General features: G+C 47.7%; 6 protein-coding genes across 6 annotated transcripts; 3 read left to right on the top strand and 3 right to left on the bottom strand.

Moving 5' to 3' along the window:
• Positions 1-447: 447 nt before the first annotated feature.
• TSC10 (3-dehydrosphinganine reductase) lies at positions 448-1,559 on the bottom strand (the record flags this gene model as incomplete). The annotated part of the gene is made up of 3 exons (XM_049249295.1): positions 448-1,272; positions 1,330-1,464; positions 1,515-1,559. The coding sequence occupies 3 exons, from the start codon at positions 1,557-1,559 to the stop codon at positions 448-450; spliced, it is 1,005 nt and encodes a 334-aa protein (XP_049111489.1).
• A 547-nt stretch (positions 1,560-2,106) lies between these two features.
• SAS10 (something about silencing protein 10) lies at positions 2,107-4,109 on the top strand (the record flags this gene model as incomplete). Its single annotated transcript, XM_049249294.1, has 2 exons — positions 2,107-2,299; positions 2,353-4,109. The coding sequence occupies 2 exons, from the start codon at positions 2,107-2,109 to the stop codon at positions 4,107-4,109; spliced, it is 1,950 nt and encodes a 649-aa protein (XP_049111488.1).
• Positions 4,110-4,150: 41 nt separating this feature from the next.
• LOZ57_000185 (uncharacterized protein) lies at positions 4,151-8,043 on the bottom strand (the record flags this gene model as incomplete). Its single annotated transcript, XM_049249293.1, has 16 exons — positions 4,151-4,384; positions 4,478-4,616; positions 4,667-4,705; positions 4,756-5,123; positions 5,178-5,259; positions 5,337-5,371; positions 5,574-5,628; positions 5,674-5,763; positions 5,826-5,922; positions 5,974-6,328; positions 6,382-6,441; positions 6,494-6,571; positions 6,622-7,021; positions 7,084-7,453; positions 7,516-7,627; positions 7,762-8,043. 16 exons carry the CDS (start codon positions 8,041-8,043, stop codon positions 4,151-4,153), a joined length of 2,796 nt encoding a protein of 931 aa, XP_049111487.1.
• A 294-nt stretch (positions 8,044-8,337) lies between these two features.
• HSP78 (chaperone ATPase hsp78) lies at positions 8,338-10,728 on the bottom strand (the record flags this gene model as incomplete). Its single annotated transcript, XM_049249292.1, has 1 exon — positions 8,338-10,728. The coding sequence occupies one exon, from the start codon at positions 10,726-10,728 to the stop codon at positions 8,338-8,340; it is 2,391 nt and encodes a 796-aa protein (XP_049111486.1).
• Positions 10,729-11,038: 310 nt separating this feature from the next.
• Positions 11,039-12,141, top strand: LOZ57_000183 (uncharacterized protein; the record flags this gene model as incomplete). Its single annotated transcript, XM_049249291.1, has 5 exons — positions 11,039-11,078; positions 11,140-11,179; positions 11,245-11,786; positions 11,841-12,049; positions 12,121-12,141. 5 exons carry the CDS (start codon positions 11,039-11,041, stop codon positions 12,139-12,141), a joined length of 852 nt encoding a protein of 283 aa, XP_049111485.1.
• Positions 12,142-14,817: 2,676 nt separating this feature from the next.
• On the top strand, positions 14,818-15,315 carry LOZ57_000182 (uncharacterized protein; the record flags this gene model as incomplete). Its single annotated transcript, XM_049249290.1, has 2 exons — positions 14,818-14,889; positions 14,950-15,315. The coding sequence occupies 2 exons, from the start codon at positions 14,818-14,820 to the stop codon at positions 15,313-15,315; spliced, it is 438 nt and encodes a 145-aa protein (XP_049111484.1).
• Positions 15,316-16,137: the final 822 nt, after the last annotated feature.

Here is a 16,137-nt window from a genome sequence, read left to right as displayed (position 1 = left end):
CTTAAGGGTACAGTCAAGGGAGTTCCAACAAGGCATCACAAGTTCGGTGCCTGGAATTTCATTCATTACCCCCGCGATTTGATCATGATCACTTGCACTGGAGGTGGCACTTATACCTGTATTCAGGAAAAAAATAAAATAACGACGAGGACCCTCATTCCGATATCCTGAATATCAGTTTCACAAATAGCTTGATTTGGCTATAGACAACAATGAGGCCGAACGGATCCATCAAGTTCATACCCTGTATCACAGACGCCCCTCTTTCCGTCGTTGGAGTCACATGTTGGGAGGAAGCCGCAACGCCCTAGCCTGGCTGAGCTACGACCAAAGCAATGGAATTGTATTAAGTCAGCAGGCTTTAAAAAATATAGATACAAAGTAGAGGGCTGTATAGTCTCATATAATAAATTGGCAGTGAGTTATGGGCTATCATCTTAGCAGTGTTTAGTCTGCCGCTGGAATGCCGTGCTTTCGGCCCCAGTGTCGAGCCTTTGAGCTCAAATCCGAGATAACGTAGAGAAAGGCGAGAGAACTGATCCAGCTCAGGATCGTATCTCGAATAGAATTGTTGCGCGGGCTACCACCTAAAGCGCTGGTTTTCATAAGAGTACCGGTGAGTGCCGTGGTAATCATGTAGTCACCGTTTTGGAGACCCTTGATTGCTATTTGGGCGACTTCCTCTGGAGTCTGCGGAGTATCTGCTTCTTCCAGTAGCTTCGTTAGCTCAGGTTTTATCTTTTGTTCGTTCTCAAAGCCAGGAGAAAGGATGCCCATTGGGTAAACTATGTGTATTTTCACATCTGCCGGAGGGGCAGCAATTTTCAAATTGGTTCTTGCCCCGTTGTAGACTTCAATCTCCTGAGCTAGAGTATCCGAGAGGGCACGCATTGCCGCCTTGGCGGGGCTGTACGGTGCATACCCAGTTATAGGGACGAAAACTGCAACGGATGAGGTGAATATAAGATGTCGACAGGGAATAATATCAGATTTCTGCCGAGATGCCGTGGGTGTAAGCCATTTCCTCAGTGTTGCATGTGCTGTGAAGGCTGCAGTCCAGTAGACAGTGTCCATCTGATCTTTCAAAGTTTTGGGAGGTGTGTTAATAAAGTAACCCGGCAAAGCCTGGCCAGCGCAGCACCACAAAATATCAGGGGGCGCGTCATTATTCCATACAGCAACTTCCGTAAGAACTCGGTCAGCTTCATCCGCATGTCTGAGATCTGCACTTATGAAGTGGAATCTCTGGTTCTTCAAATCAAGAGCAGCAGCCTATGTCAAGAATAAATAAATAACGAGGTCTCTTGCATTAACAGAATCTCCTTATACCTTTATATCTTTGAGCGCCGCTTCAAGCTTTGCTACAGTGCGAGAGACAATGACAACATTCGCACCCTGTCGGGATAGCTCAATTGCAACACTTTTCCCCATGCCTTCAGAGCCACCAGTGATCACAACAGTCTGCTGTTTTATTAACGAAAAGAAGTAAAAAAGGGCTCATATTATTAACCTACCCTTCCTTGCACCTCGAAGGCATTAGCTGAGCTGAAGCCCAGCATAGCTGCCAGTAGATATCCGAATGATAGAAAAAGAACAGCCACAATACCCAATTCGAGGTTTAAATGTGTCATTTAGAATACTCAATTTAAAAAGGTCATGGATGTCATGCCATGAGCAGTAGTTGAAATGGTAGACGATGCTTAGATCCGATCCACACACTATAAGAGGAACCAACAATCAGTGGTAGAATAAATGAATGAAATCTTCAAAGAGCGCCTTTCACACCCTTAGTCCGTCTAAGGGAAGACGCGAATACAGCTGAGATACGGAGTATGTAGAATACTACGCGCCTCGATCCATACAGAGTCCATATAGCAAGTACAAACAGCCGTTTGACTTAGGAGGCAAGGTTGATTTGTTTGCTAGTTAGCTATTCTAAATGTAGACTAGTGTCTGAAGACGAAATTAAGGTTTAGGTACCAGCTTAGTGTTTCTGTATTTCGTAAGGTAACGGCAATACATCAGTATCAACTTTATCGTCACTTTTTTTTTCAAAACTCTCAGCTTAGGGTATCAACTTCAACCCAATTGATGACGCTACGAAACATGGGGAAAAAGAGAAAGTCCAGGTCATCTTCTGGTCTATCAGTCTCGAGACCCGGAGTACGCAAGGAAACTTCGCGGTTTGATCCCGACGAAGAATTTACAGATTCAACGGACGAATTTCATGCGGGAAGAGACCTCATTCTACTTGATGAGGGTCCGGATACCAAACGGAGGCGGAAGTTAATAGAAGATGGTACTTGTTGTATCTAAAAAAGAGGCTGGAATTTTGCTAATTGTTTATTCTAGAGGAGTTTCTTCAACCCTCTGATGAAGAGGTTTATACCTGCCCGTCAGTGTCTGATGATGAATATAACTGTAGCGATAGCGCAGACGAGGAAGACGACGGCAACGATACGGCGCAGAAAAAGTCTCCACGTTCAAGACACCGAAAGGCTGTAAGCCCAGCACTGCTGGAGGATGCCAAAGCCTATCCGGAAGAAGAAGAAGAAGAAATTGGCGGTTGGGGCTTATCCAGAAAAGATTATTATGATGCGGATAGAATTGAAACCGAAGGAGATGCATTGGAGGAGGAGGCGGAAGCCAAAAAAATTCAGCAAAAGAGATTGCAGTCCATGAACGAAGCAGATTTTGGCTTTGATGCAGATGAGTGGGCCACGCCTATACAAGCAGCGTCGACACGTAAAATACAGGATGGGAATGTTGTTACGGAGTCGTTACCAGAATTGGAAATCTCCGCTGACATGACTGCTGATAGTCGCTTAAAAATACTGAAGCAGAGACATCCTGAGTTTGAGCCACTCTCGAAAGACTTTATTCACCTGCAAGTGCTTTACCGAGAGCTTTCTGAAGTGATAAAGCAGACTCATATGAGTATTGATGATAGCTGCTCTATTTCTTTATTAAAGTGGCGCTCTCTCTCGGCCTATCTAGGTGCTATTAGCATGTATTTTGTGCTTCTAACATCGCCTGGGGAAGATTCTAAAAAACTCTCGCTTGCATTGTCACCAGCTCAACTCAGGGACCATCCTATTATGGACATCCTGATTAGCTGCCGAAAGCAGTGGGAATACGTCCAGAGCATATTAGAGCCAAAGCAAGATTCCGTCAACAGCCAGACCTCGAAACAGGATACGGATGAGCCAACTCTCAATTCCAATAACTTAAAACGTCTCACGGAAAAATTGGCAACGAAAACGGGGGAGAAAAAGGTAGAGACGGCTTCGGAACAAGCCAAAAAGGCATCGCAGTTACGACGTGCGGAACGAATACGCCAGACTGAAGCTGGCTTGGAAGAACTTTCCCAGATACTAGAATCTCGTGTATCACGAAATCTCACGCCTAAAGGGGATAGATCATATGCCGGTAACGATTCTGAGTTCGGTGATGAGACCACACTTACACCCCACGAAGCAGCAGAAAAGGCAAAGAAGAAAAGATCACTGCGTTTCTATACCTCTCAAATCGCGCAAAAGGCGAATAAACGTGGTGCCGCAGGCCGAGATGCTGGTGGCGACACTGATTTGCCCTACCGAGAGCGACTGAAGGATAGACAAGCGCGCCTCAACATGGATGCCGAGAAAAGAGGTCGCCAGCAAGCAAATGAGCTAGAACGTCTTGGCGGGGAAAGTGATGAGGATGACTACAGGGCTGCAAAAGAAATCCGGGGTGGTGGTGCTTCCGATAGTGACGATTATTACGATTTTGTTGCTTCCAGGGGTAAGGAGAAGAAGGAGGATAAAAGAATTCGTGCAGAGGCATATGCCAAGGCTACCCGTGAGGGTGGTCACGTTGAAGTGCAGGAAGAGATTGGTGCTGATGGTAAGAGAGCCATTACATATGCTATTGAAAAGAATAAAGGTTTGGCACCCAAGCGAAATAAGGATGTGCGCAACCCTCGTGTGAAGAAGAGGAAGAAATTTGAAGAAAAGAAAAAGAAGTTGGGAAGTATAAGAGCGGTATACAAAGGCGGAGAGGGCCGCGGTGGCTATGGAGGAGAGTTGACAGGTATCAAAAAGAACCTTATCAAGAGTGTCAAACTGTAACTAATGCCGGGTTTCTTCGCCCATAAACTGCCACGCTTCGACTATGAGATGCAATTTGACATTCCTTCACTCGTCTTACCGCTGACAGAACTGGAAAAGCTTCTGCTATCGAGAATTTCCCGGGTTTCTTCCTCCGTGGAAACGCTGGTTGTGCCACTCTGACCGCCAATGATTTCGTCAAGGAGAGAGGTAATCTGTCCAAACTGGCCTTTTCGGTGAGGCAGAGACCTCGACTGAGCAAACTCAGCTTGAAGGAATCGTCTAGCAATGATCTCCTAGCTGACTTGTTAGTTAGGAGCATAGCGACAAGTCTTGTTACTTTTTTCGAATGGCGACAGAGAATGACAAAGCTTGGCTTTTTGACTTACAGCGTCTTCGAGCACATCTAATTCTGCAACAGTTACGCCTGCGCATGCCGCAACAATGTCCCCTCCGCAACGTAGCATTTCCCCAATTCTGTTCGCCCGGGAAACGATAGCAGGGTCGATGCCATTCATCGCTGCGCAACTATATAGAAATATAAGGGAAAGAAAGTAAAAGTTGGGTAGCAATTATACCTGGTTCCGAAGCTTTCACTGCTCCATCCAGATCGAAAACTGAACTAGTTAATTTCGTTAGTGAAAGTTTGGGTGTATGGGCCACTCACTTATATAGATATGTAATCTGGTCTTCAATTTCGGATGCAGTCGGGTCTATTTGAACTTCCATGTGTCCAAACTGAAGCTCAGGCGTCTGACACAAGAAACCGTTTTCAAATATTTCGTGAAAATGTGTAGCAGCTAGAACTCTGGGCCGTTCCTCATCCCTGTGTATCAAGTGCTTGAACAGTCCACAAGCCAGTCCTATTCCGTCTAAATAGTATGTCTTAGCATCGAAAAGTGCCCAGGAATATCTCGTCATACCACTTGATTCCGTCCCTTTCCCAAATTCGTCGATTATTATCAAGCTTCGGCGAGAACAATGCGTAAGTGCGAACGAAATTTGCTGCAGATCTATGGCGAATGTGCTCTGTGTCTGTTTCATGTTGGCTTAAGAATTACTAAGACTTCTATAAGTTTGAAATTATACCTTGGAGACAGTTTCTCGGGTTGTGATGCGGGTGAGGATCTTATCGGTCAACCCGATGATTGCCATATCTGCAGGGACAAAACTGGTAAACAAGTAGTTAGGGTTCACAATTAGCCGGTAATTCTAAGTCTTATTATACATATGTGAATGCCAACATACCTCCCGATATGAGCCATGTAGACAATCAGTGCAACCTTATTTTTTAAGTCAGTTAATATCATTCATTACCTATGTGTCTAATCTCCTTGCCTGTTTTAAGTAAATGCTTTTCCCAGAGTAGTTCGGGCCAGTTAGAAGAACCAAACTGGGGCCATCCGAAGGCACCGCGCTTTTGAAGTCGTTCAAGAGCCCCTCGGCCGTAGAAACTTGTGTTCCTAGATTCCCCTTTCCACCTACAAGAACGGCATCATTAGGGACGTAAGACGGGACACTGGCTTCTTGAAGCAGATGACTATAACCCTAAGCACGTGAAGAGCGATATCCGGAGGTTTCTTACCGGCCCCCTTTGATCTTGACTATATTTTCGTCCGTCATCTGAGGTCGCACAAGCTTATACAAGCTCGCGCCCTGCGCTAATGCTAAAAGACTAAAAAAGTTCATAATCTATCAGCCTCGTTCCCAAAAGAAGAAAAACATCCGGTTGCATACCTATCGATCTCACCACATATGTCAGAAGCTTCAACAAGAAGTGGTTCGTAACCCAAAATACGTTGAGCAAGGTCATAAACAATCTCAATTTCTTTCTCTATTGATAATGAGGAGTGGGTTAGAAGCTAAGGCTGAATATCTGGCTTACCACATATGATCCCATACATATCACCTAGTCTTTCATCCATTTCTCGCATGCGAAAATCTTTGAAATAGGCGCGATTTTCGGTGTTGAACACTTGCGTCCAAGCCTCATCCCCCCCTGCGTATACTGCTCTACCATGTGCATCGAGGGGTATCGCAATATTGAATCCAAGTTGGGGGAAGTAGATGACATTCAGTTCATTGCTTATGTTTTCTGGGAGAGTAGCTGCGATAGCTACTGCCACCTGGCTCAGTAACGAATCCATACCATCATACGCTTCTTTAAGCCTGTCAAGATCCCCGTTGACTCTGGGTTTGACAATCGTCCGATGCTCTAATACTGAGCTCTCTAGATCTACCTAGACTCTTATTAGGTCTTCAAAAACACTGAAAACCTGGAGCAATAAATTACTGTTTCGTGAATCAACCTTCCAACTTGATGTAGTTTGGTGAGATCCAATTTATGCATTGCCTAGTGCTTAGTTATCAGTAGCAGCCCCAGTAAATACGTATCAAGGGCATACTTTAACACATAAATCTAGGTTCCCAACATTGACAACTTCCTTCAGGGTATCGTGAATATCAATGGCATGAAATGCAAACTCCGAAGGTCAGCATTCATGTCATATTCCAGTGCTAAGGGCTGGCTGACCTCTAAAATAGTGGCCCAAACGATACTCTTGAATCCTTTAAACTTCGCATTCCCGGTGCTGATACCTTTCTGGAGATGAATCATGATTGGACGCAAATTCTTAATACCACTAAGACTCTTGATCACTTTTGACATTGCATCGTCATTTTCGGCTCTTAAAAAGGTACTGATAATGTTATGTCTCTCGTAAATAACAGTTGGTTTGGTGGTAGGCCGAAGAAAGACCTTCTTAAGCATTCCTTTCCCTTGGGGGGTACGAGCAAACCTATGAAAAAGGCCATATATAGAAAGGCTCTCTTTAGAGCCGGAATTCGTTTTTCCGGGACCTTGATTAAATGCATTTGGATGGGATTCTGACTGGATAATTTGGAGCGACGAGAGTGTATCTCGGTTAATAAACCTATACGTGCAAACCTGAGCTGCAGTCCATAAGCTGGGGGGCACCTAGAATGCTATACTCACATATTCCCGTCCAAGCTTCGCATTTCAATTGCATTTATTTGAAATGCCTGGTCGCCGGTAGGGTCCCCATGCAGATACTGCGCTGACTGTTTCCTTTGTAAGTACGTTATTAAGGCCCCTGCACATCCAACGGAAATGCAGTTCTCCATGTCAACGATGCCACTAATATTCAAAAATTTCCCTTGCTGGTCTGTGTAGCCAACGTCTTCGCCGTCAACATGCTCGTGCGAAAAAGCGTTTCCAGGAACAAGAAATTTCGGCGCGCTCTTCTGCCCACGGTTAAGATTCATCAGTTTTGATTTTGCTGCTTCAAAGCCAAATTCCTGGCAAGGGCGAATCTCGAGGTGATACGGGAGTTGAAATTGCTTATCTAAAGCATCTTCGTAAGAATAATGATGTTAAGTATAGATAGATGGTATTGTTATTAAATACCGTTTATTGAGGTGGCTTCGTCTGGATTCATAGTACCAAATATCTGCGCATCTTGGTCTGCACGCGTTGACAGGATAACCACCGTAGGTTCAATATCGAGTTTTACTGCAACCTTTATATTAATACAAACGCATAGCGTGATGGGCGGATGACAGAACGGGTTTCCACAATATCCAGCCCTCCAAAAGTTATATCCTCCATGATAAATAGTATCTTCTGTTCAGCGACGTAGTAGGAACAACCAACCGTGCCACGATCTTTCATATCAATGGCCATGACGACCTGGCATATATCGTCGCCTTCATTTTCCAGAACACTCTCGGGCGAGTTTAATTCACTAGTGGACAGCGGACTATGGGGAATGGGAGGGACGTTTAGATTCACCGATAAATTCCTTGTCGATTGTCTTGAGAAAGACGAATTGCTGTGGAACTGGGTGGACGGTGTGCTTTGCGCGCCATGAACGGCTCTGCTGGATCGTTGTCTAGGAGGGAACCGCGTTGATTTATTTGCACGAGGGAGTGCCATTTTAGAGACGATGAAGAAAACACTGGAATAACAAGAGAGAAGACAAAGAAAAATGGAAGGTAAAAGTCCTGGTGAGTATATGGGAAGTGGGTGGGGAGGACGGGGGAGGAAGATGGGTAGACGTTAGAAATACCAGATTGGGTAATCGGGGATATGATATATATTACATGAGCTGCGATTATGGTACAATATCAATCCTATATGTACAGTCGTTACCTATAAACTCCAATATCCAAGTGAGCAGAGTACATCAGCGTTAAAAGTAAGGAAAGTACCTGACTTTTTTTTATCTCATTATTCAGTTATTGGAAGGTTTGTTGTAATATCAAGCCCGGTTTTGCTATCATTCATAGTAACGTATGCTGTCTGGCCGGATGTAACTTCCCCACGAATGAGTTTGTCTGCTAGGTGATTCCCGATTTCTCTAGAAATCAAACGATTAAGAGGCCTCGCTCCGTACCTTGGGTCATACCCTCTGCTACAGAGCCAGTCTTTGACTTCGTCATTTGCTTTCAAAGCAATTCGTCGATCATCCAGTCGGCCTTGCAATTCTCGAAGTCTTATGTCAACTATATCCCTAAGAGCCTGACGGGAGAGTCTCTTGAATATAATAAACTCGTCTATCCGATTTAGGAACTCCGGCGCATATGACGACTGGACGGTTGCCATAACGGCGGCTCTGATCTCTTGTGAGATCTCATCTCCACTCGCGGGGTCTGCCGCCACGAGAATATCAGCGCCTAGATTTGAAGTTAATACGATTAACGTGTTTCGAAAATCGATCTTGTGGCCTTGAGCGTCCGTAAGGAATCCCTCATCCAACACTTGTAGAAGTAGGGAAGATATATCGCGGTGGGCTTTTTCGAATTCGTCAAAGAGCAGTACAGCATAAGGCTTCCTCCTCACTGCTTCTGTTAACTGTCCAGCATCTTCATAGCCAACGTAGCCAGCTGGCGACCCAATTAAGCGGCTAATCGTATGTTTTTCTTGAAATTCGCTCATATCGAACCTTACGACGGCTGTTTCAGTAGAGAATAAGAATTCTGCCATTTTCTTGCAGAGCTCAGTCTTTCCAACACCGGTTGGTCCAAGGAACATAAACGAGGCCAATGGGCGGTTTTCACCACTGAGACCTGCTCTTTGCATTCTTACAGCATTGGCAACGGATGCCAGAGCTTCATCCTGACCACGCACGGATTTCCGTAGAGTGTCTTCCATATGGATCAATTTTTCAACTTCCCCAGCCATGAGCTTGTTGACAGGAATGCCAGTGGTCCGAGATACCACGCCTGCAATATCATCAGCAGTGACAGAATCATGAATAAGACTCTGACCATCAGTTGCTGAGATCGTGGCACCTTCTTGCGGGAGTTTTAACTCGAGTCCTGGGATAATAGAGTATCTTAATTCACCAGCCCTCGCAAAATTTCCTTCTCGTTGTGCCTGTTCGAGATCAAGTCTAGCACGTTCAAGTTCTTCTTTCGTCTTTTTGATTTCATCAATCTGAGCACGCTCCTTTTCCCAAACCTCATTCAGCTTGCCGACTTCTTCTTGTTTACCTTTCAGCAGTGTTTCAAGATTCTCTCGACGTTCCTTGCTGGCAATATCTGTCTCTTTTCGGAGCGATTCGAGCTCGATCTGGATGGTCATGATTTCTCTGTCTAGCTTCAGAATAGCATCGGGTTTAGATTCCTGTTGGAGGCGTAATGCAGAAGCAGCCTCATCAACCAAATCAATTGCTTTGTCAGGTAAAAAGCGGTCCGTTATGTATCTATTGCTGTAGGTAGCAGCGGCGACTAGGGCGCCATCCGTAATCCGCACACCATGGTGGACTTCGTAACGGTCTTTAATGCCTCGCAAGATAGAAATAGTATCAGGTACTGAAGGTTCGTCGACTAGAATGGGCTGAAATCGCCGCGCAAGCGCCACATCCTTTTCAATCTGTCGATATTCGTTAAGCGTAGTAGCACCACAACATTGCAGCTCGCCTCTTGATAGGGCAGGTTTGAGAAGATTACTGGCGTCAATGCTACCTTCGGCTTTTCCCAGGCCAAGCAAGGTATGCAATTCATCCACAAATAATATGATACCGCCTTGGGCTTCGGTTACTTCTTTCAACACTTTCTTCAATCTCTCTTCGAAGTCTCCACGAAATTTTGCGCCGGCAATGAGCTGACCGAGGTCGAGCGTGATTACCTTTTTGTTCTTTATGCTCTCTGGTACGTCACCCTGAACAATTCGTTGGGCCAGTCCCTCTAGAACAGCCGTTTTCCCCGTTCCCGCCGCTCCAATCAAAACCGGGTTGTTCTTGGTCCTACGTGACAGTATCTGAATCGTCCTGTGAATCTCTGCGTCGCGTCCGATTACCGGATCAAGCTTCCCATCTCTTGCTCGCGCAGTGAGATCAACACCGAATTCTTCGAGGGCAGGCTTTTCGGGTTCTCCGCCAAAATTCATACGGTGTGTCCCGCCAGGCGGATGAGGTCGTCCGTTTGCGTAGCATCGGGCAAAGGTGACTTGTGAGTTGCCGATTAGAAAAGGGTAATTTGGGGCAATGGATCTGCTATACAAGGTGGTACGGTGTCCAGATATTCGAGGAGTTGTCTGGCATCGTGCAATGGCTGCGGAAGCTCTCAGTGCTGATGGTTCGGCTCTCGAGAGCTTCGAAAGCAACCGTGTAGACATTATTTCGAGGAAAAGATAAAAGAGACAAACAAATTGATTCTAGACTTAACTAACTGTGCTAAGCAAGTCATGGCCGGCCGAGCGCCAGAGCCTACTTTATACACAACACTTCCCTCCGACCGTTCTCGAAAGCTCTGTAACTTTCCCCGACAAGCAATGCGGTCATCCTCATCACCTGACCGCTGACTCAGCAACGCGCCCCTGCAGCCACCAACCGAGAAAAATCTGAACAATAACGCCCAAGGCTCTCCCAACCACCCCTCCTCGTACATCCCCTCAGACCTTTCTTTCTTCCACACATCTTGTCACTATGGGTTTCGCCGACTTTTCTGCGGATTCTGGCCTTGCCAGTAAGCTACCTTTGCTTTTAAATTTCGCGTTTCGTTGCCTTTGGCTAATTACTCTGCCCAGTCGCCAACCAATTCTTTTCCACACACAGCTATGTTGAGGGGTAAGTCACCTTTGGAGAACATGATCTCTGTTGTCCACGGCTCCTGTAATATTGTTTATGATGAGAAAAATTTGGTCCGTGTTTATGAGGCGGCTTAAGACCCCGCTGAATGACTACCCACAAAAGCGATTTCGCACCTCTGACCTTGTTGCCCCTGTTCAGTGCCGATTTAGCACTTTGCGAGTACGAAGCCTGACGAGCGTGACTGACGAATGTATTTACAGATATGCCCCATCGCAGGCTGATGTCGTGACATACAAAGCTGTTCAGGGTGCCCCTGACGCTGCCAAATATCCTCATTTCGCTCGTTGGTATAAACACATTACCTCGTACGAGTCGGAGCATTCATCCCTACCCGGAGACTCTTCTAAACCTTACACCGCATATGGCCCAGAGAACGCTGATATCCCAGTGAATGTCAAGGCTGCCCCTGCTGCGGCTGCGGCTGATGATGATGACATGGATCTTTTTGGCAGCGAGTCTGAGGAAGAGGACCCAGAAGTTGTAGCTGAGAGAGAGAAGAGACTGGCTGAGTACAGAGCGAAGAAGGCCGCCAAGCCCAAGCCAGCTGCTAAATCTATTGTTACAATGGAAGTGAAGCCATGGGGTAAGTCGTCAGAGTCGCGATGAGCGAAAGTCGAACTGCGCTAACACATCATAGATGATGAGACCGACATGGCAGAGCTGGAGAAAAACGTCAGAGCCATCGAAAAAGATGGTCTTGTCTGGGGTGGCTCGAAACTCGTCCCTGTTGGCTTTGGTATCCGGAAATTGCAAATCACTCTTGTCGTTGAAGATGAGAAGATTTCTCTCAGCGACCTCCAGGAGGAGATCGAGGGCGATGAAGACCATGTCCAGTCTACTGACATTGTAAGCCGTATTCCTGACTTCCTAGGGTTTTTTGGTATTTTGGATAGATTGGCATCCTAACATATTCACAGGCTGCTATGCAAAAACTTTGAGCGAGGATACTCTGCTTGGTTAAAAAGGTTCGATTGATGGATAATGATATTTAAACACGATAACCTCCACTAGCATCTAATGCCATGCTGTTGGAAAGCTAGATACCAACCTAGCATCTCTGAAAACAATTAAAATGATTCCAAATTAGATATGTGATGGCTTTCTTCTGCATCGTTGTGTAGCTTGGGATCAGAAGAGTAGTCATTTTGTACTTCGTAGCGCTCAGGAGAAAAACGTACCCTAAACTGGCGACCCGGTCTTGGCACCTGCGGAGAACTTGCGAATCGCAGCTTGCCGTATCCGCCAACAATCGCAACCATCTTCACCCAGAAAAGAGCGTCACCGCCAACCACACGCCTCAAAGCATGGCATTCCTGCCTCGACTCCTAATCGCCTTCGGGCTCATCCTCATCTCTCACGCGTAAGTACAGACGCGCGCCACCGCCCGCCGCCTACTCTCCCTCTGCGCTCCATAACACTGACAAAACGGGCGTCAATGCCCGCACTACCTATCTAGCGGCTACTCTTCGCACGAACACTCTATTCTCTACGGCAGCAGCCATCCACTGCCCCTCGATATCACCTTGGAGACGCTCGTCGCCGTCGTCCTGGTGATGCTTGGGCTTGTGCTGGGAGCCGAGCGGCCGAAGCCGATTAGCTGGAGTGCTTGGGCGGGCGAGATCGAGAAGAATGGCGGCAAGGAGAATCCATTCCGGGGGCTGGAAGATCGCACAGGATTTATAGATATTAGGGTGAGTTATTTTCGTGTGGTAGCTCGAGGGGCGTGGGTTGAGTTGTGTGCTGATGTGGATTTTTTTGGGGGGGGATAGGCGAAGCGGAGAGAGTTTGCGGAGTGGATGAAGAAACAAGGTAGTGAAGGGACGATAAAAAAGCAGTGATTTGGTGTACGGAGTAGATGGAGGTTTAAGTGATTTTTAATTCATTTTCTTTGATATGTGTTTTTAATACTATAGGGTAAGTGGACTTGGTATTTTCGATTCACAGGCTGGAAATAGCTAACACATTCTTTTTTTAAGATGATGCATATATTACCCTGTTTGCTAGGTAGTAAGGTATGGGAGCTTCGGCTAAAGCCTGTCGTGACGCTGGAGTCATTCATGGCAGTGCAGCAGATCGCCGCGCTGGGTTGGCGGTGTCCTTCCCAAGGCAGCGGCATTGAGCGGTGCCACCTAGTCCGGAAAGCAGGCAGGCAGGGCGGGAAAGGTAGCCTATTTGAAACGAAGACGTAATTGATACCCATTGCGGCTAATTTATATATGCGACACTGCCTCGCGACAACCAAGACAATGCGCTTGGCCGAAGGAAGAGTTTTGATCGAACAGAAGCTTGTCTGAACCGACAGAGCGATTTCTACTCCGTAACGATTCATCATACTAATTCTGGGTCCCTGGCCCTGGCCCTGGCCCTGGCGATTCTGGGGTTTGGTGCTTGTTATGGATGAAGTAGTTATGATGTATGTGTAGACTTGGGTGGGGATCTGGGTAAAACAGCATGTTTTGGGTGGCGCAGTCTCAAATGCAATTTTTTTTTAAGCATGGCCCTTTGCTGAGCATGAAATCGCTGCCGCGAGGCGTCGAGGTTTGATGATCCGACGCGACGACAACGCATGCGTTCGCTCTATTGATCGTTAGCTGCCTGACGTGGATAGCATCAGGGGCAGGCCAGGGGGGCTGTTCGCTTAGAGGCTTTTTTGTCTCCGGCGGCGCCCTGGCAACCGACACGCGTTGCCCGGCGCCCCGTGCTGGCAGCCTCGATCTGCACGTCGGAGAGAAAACACGATAATAAATAATGGGCGTGATAATGATGGTGGTGATGATGAAAGATGGTTCATTAATAATTATAATTTTGCTCCCAGCCTGGTTGCTGCGACAGCGCGACAGCAGAGCGCGAGGGAGTGGGCCTGGCGGCGGGCCAGCAGCGTTGGCAGACACTAACAAGCATCGCCATTGTGGATTGGCGGCGCGGCGGGCGGTTCCAGATGCTGTTTCGGTGGGCTGCTATTTTTGTCGTCGCCACTACTGTTGGGAATGCAACCGCGCGAGGGAGCCGGAGTGACAGGCAGGGCAGGTTCAGACGGCTCGGGGGTTAGCCGTGTGACGACAGCAGCGAGGATCAGCGCGGGCGGGCAGGGTCGTCGTCGTAATAATAAAATAATAATAATAATAATAATAATAACATAACAACGATAAGCACAGCGCGTGCCAATACGACGCCGGGGAGAGTGCTGTCGGTGGTTGTTCTTCGCAGCAAGCTGGCCTGGCCACGCCGCTGCCGCCGCCGCCGCCGCCGCCGCCGCCGTTGGCCGTGCCGAGACGCCCCCGACCGCCGTAGTGCTGCTACGGCGTGCCGCTGCGGCTGCGCCAAGCCGCGCTGGCCGTGTCCGAAACGGCGCTAAGGCGGGCGCGGCCAATCGCGCGGCGATCGGCGCTGGGATTGGCTGCTCGCCAGGTCGCATCCGGCTGGGCTGCCGCCGCGCCATTTAAGAGCTGACGAGGCCCCTACCGAGCGCTTCCTCTTTCTTTTCTTTCTTCCATCTTCCATCCTCCTCCCTCGTTGTGCTGCGCCTCTGTACTATACGCTCGCTGTATATTATCCCCTCGCCGCCCTTCGCTCGTTCATTCAGCTTCCCAACGTTCACACCACCACCTCTCACCATGCGTTACTCCGTCGTCTCGCTCTTTGCTCTCTCGGCTGCCGCCGTTGCTCAGAACTCTGTCAGCGCTTCGGTATGTCCCTAACTCTGCTCGGATCCCCCCTTGTAATTGCCCTGCTAACATCCCCAACAGCCCTCTGCGAGCCTGAGCACCCCCATCTTCATCCCCACAGATCTCGCCTCCAGCTTGATCCTCACCGACACGGGCAGCATGACTATTCTTCCCATTCCCACCGTCACCCCCACCCCCTCTGGTCCTTCTGGCCCCGTTGGCACTGCTCCTGGTGGCACTGGCTCCATGCCCGGTACCAACAGCACCATGACCCGCTCCACCTCCAGCAGCTCGACCAGCCGTACCGTCAGCCGACCCTCCGGCACCTCCAGCAGTGCCTCCGGTACCTCTCGCCCTTCGAGCTCCGCTGGTCTGGCTCCCACCAACGCTCCTCAAGCCATCGGCCTCGGCCTTGGTTTCGGTGCTCTCATTGCTGCCTTCCTTTAAGCGTCTAATCGAACGGTCTCGTTCCCAAAAAACTTTAAAAATCCAACAAAAAACATAATTCGTATCTGGTCTTTTGGCTATCGCCTGCATGTCTTGGACAAGCAGCATTCTCGGCACGGTATCTCATGCAGGACTGTCTTAAAAGGCTACTCTTTTTTAAATAATTGTGACAATGTTTCGAATACCCTTACTCCACCTAATCTATGTTTTAAATTGAGACCTGGCGTTTAGACCCATCGGCTTCTTGAAGCTGTTTATTTCTTGTATGGCTCATTGCCGACTTACACTAGTACATTATCATAATTGTCAAAGTAACGAATTCGCATGCACTGTAGTAAAAATTCCCATGTTATTCCACAGACCATAATAAACCACATAATTTTCGGCGAGCCCGCCTCCTTTTCCCACAACAAAACAATAAAATTAAACCACAACAATGCCAGCCCGTCTTTGTTTCGGATTGTCCTAGGGGCTGCGTCATTAGCTCCAAGCGATTGGCTGCCCGTTCAGCCAATGCCAATGTGGCTTTTCTGGCTTTCCAATGTTTGTTGGTTTGGTTCTCGGCACCGGCCCGGCTTGGTTGCATGGCAGTTAGCCAATCAGCAGCTGGGCTAGGCAATTGCTCGGTCACGTGATCTAATCAGACACGTAGATTCGGAAGGGACGCGTTACGCGTTGTTTGGATCGCACCTGCAGCTCTGTAATTATTGCCTGTCTGAGCTAGCCCCGCCCCGTAGCTGCACCAACGCCCGCCTGTCAACAAAACAATACATCATCGCATCACTCTCTTATCTAGGATTCGCACTGAGCAACATAGCGGAA

Source organism: Ophidiomyces ophidiicola, assembly GCF_022830035.1.
Source record: "Ophidiomyces ophidiicola strain CBS 122913 chromosome Unknown scaffold_1, whole genome shotgun sequence".
NCBI classification, from domain to species: domain Eukaryota; kingdom Fungi; phylum Ascomycota; class Eurotiomycetes; order Onygenales; family Onygenaceae; genus Ophidiomyces; species Ophidiomyces ophidiicola.
Note: the sequence above shows the minus strand (reverse complement) of the source record. Positions and strands in the feature narration are given on the sequence as shown.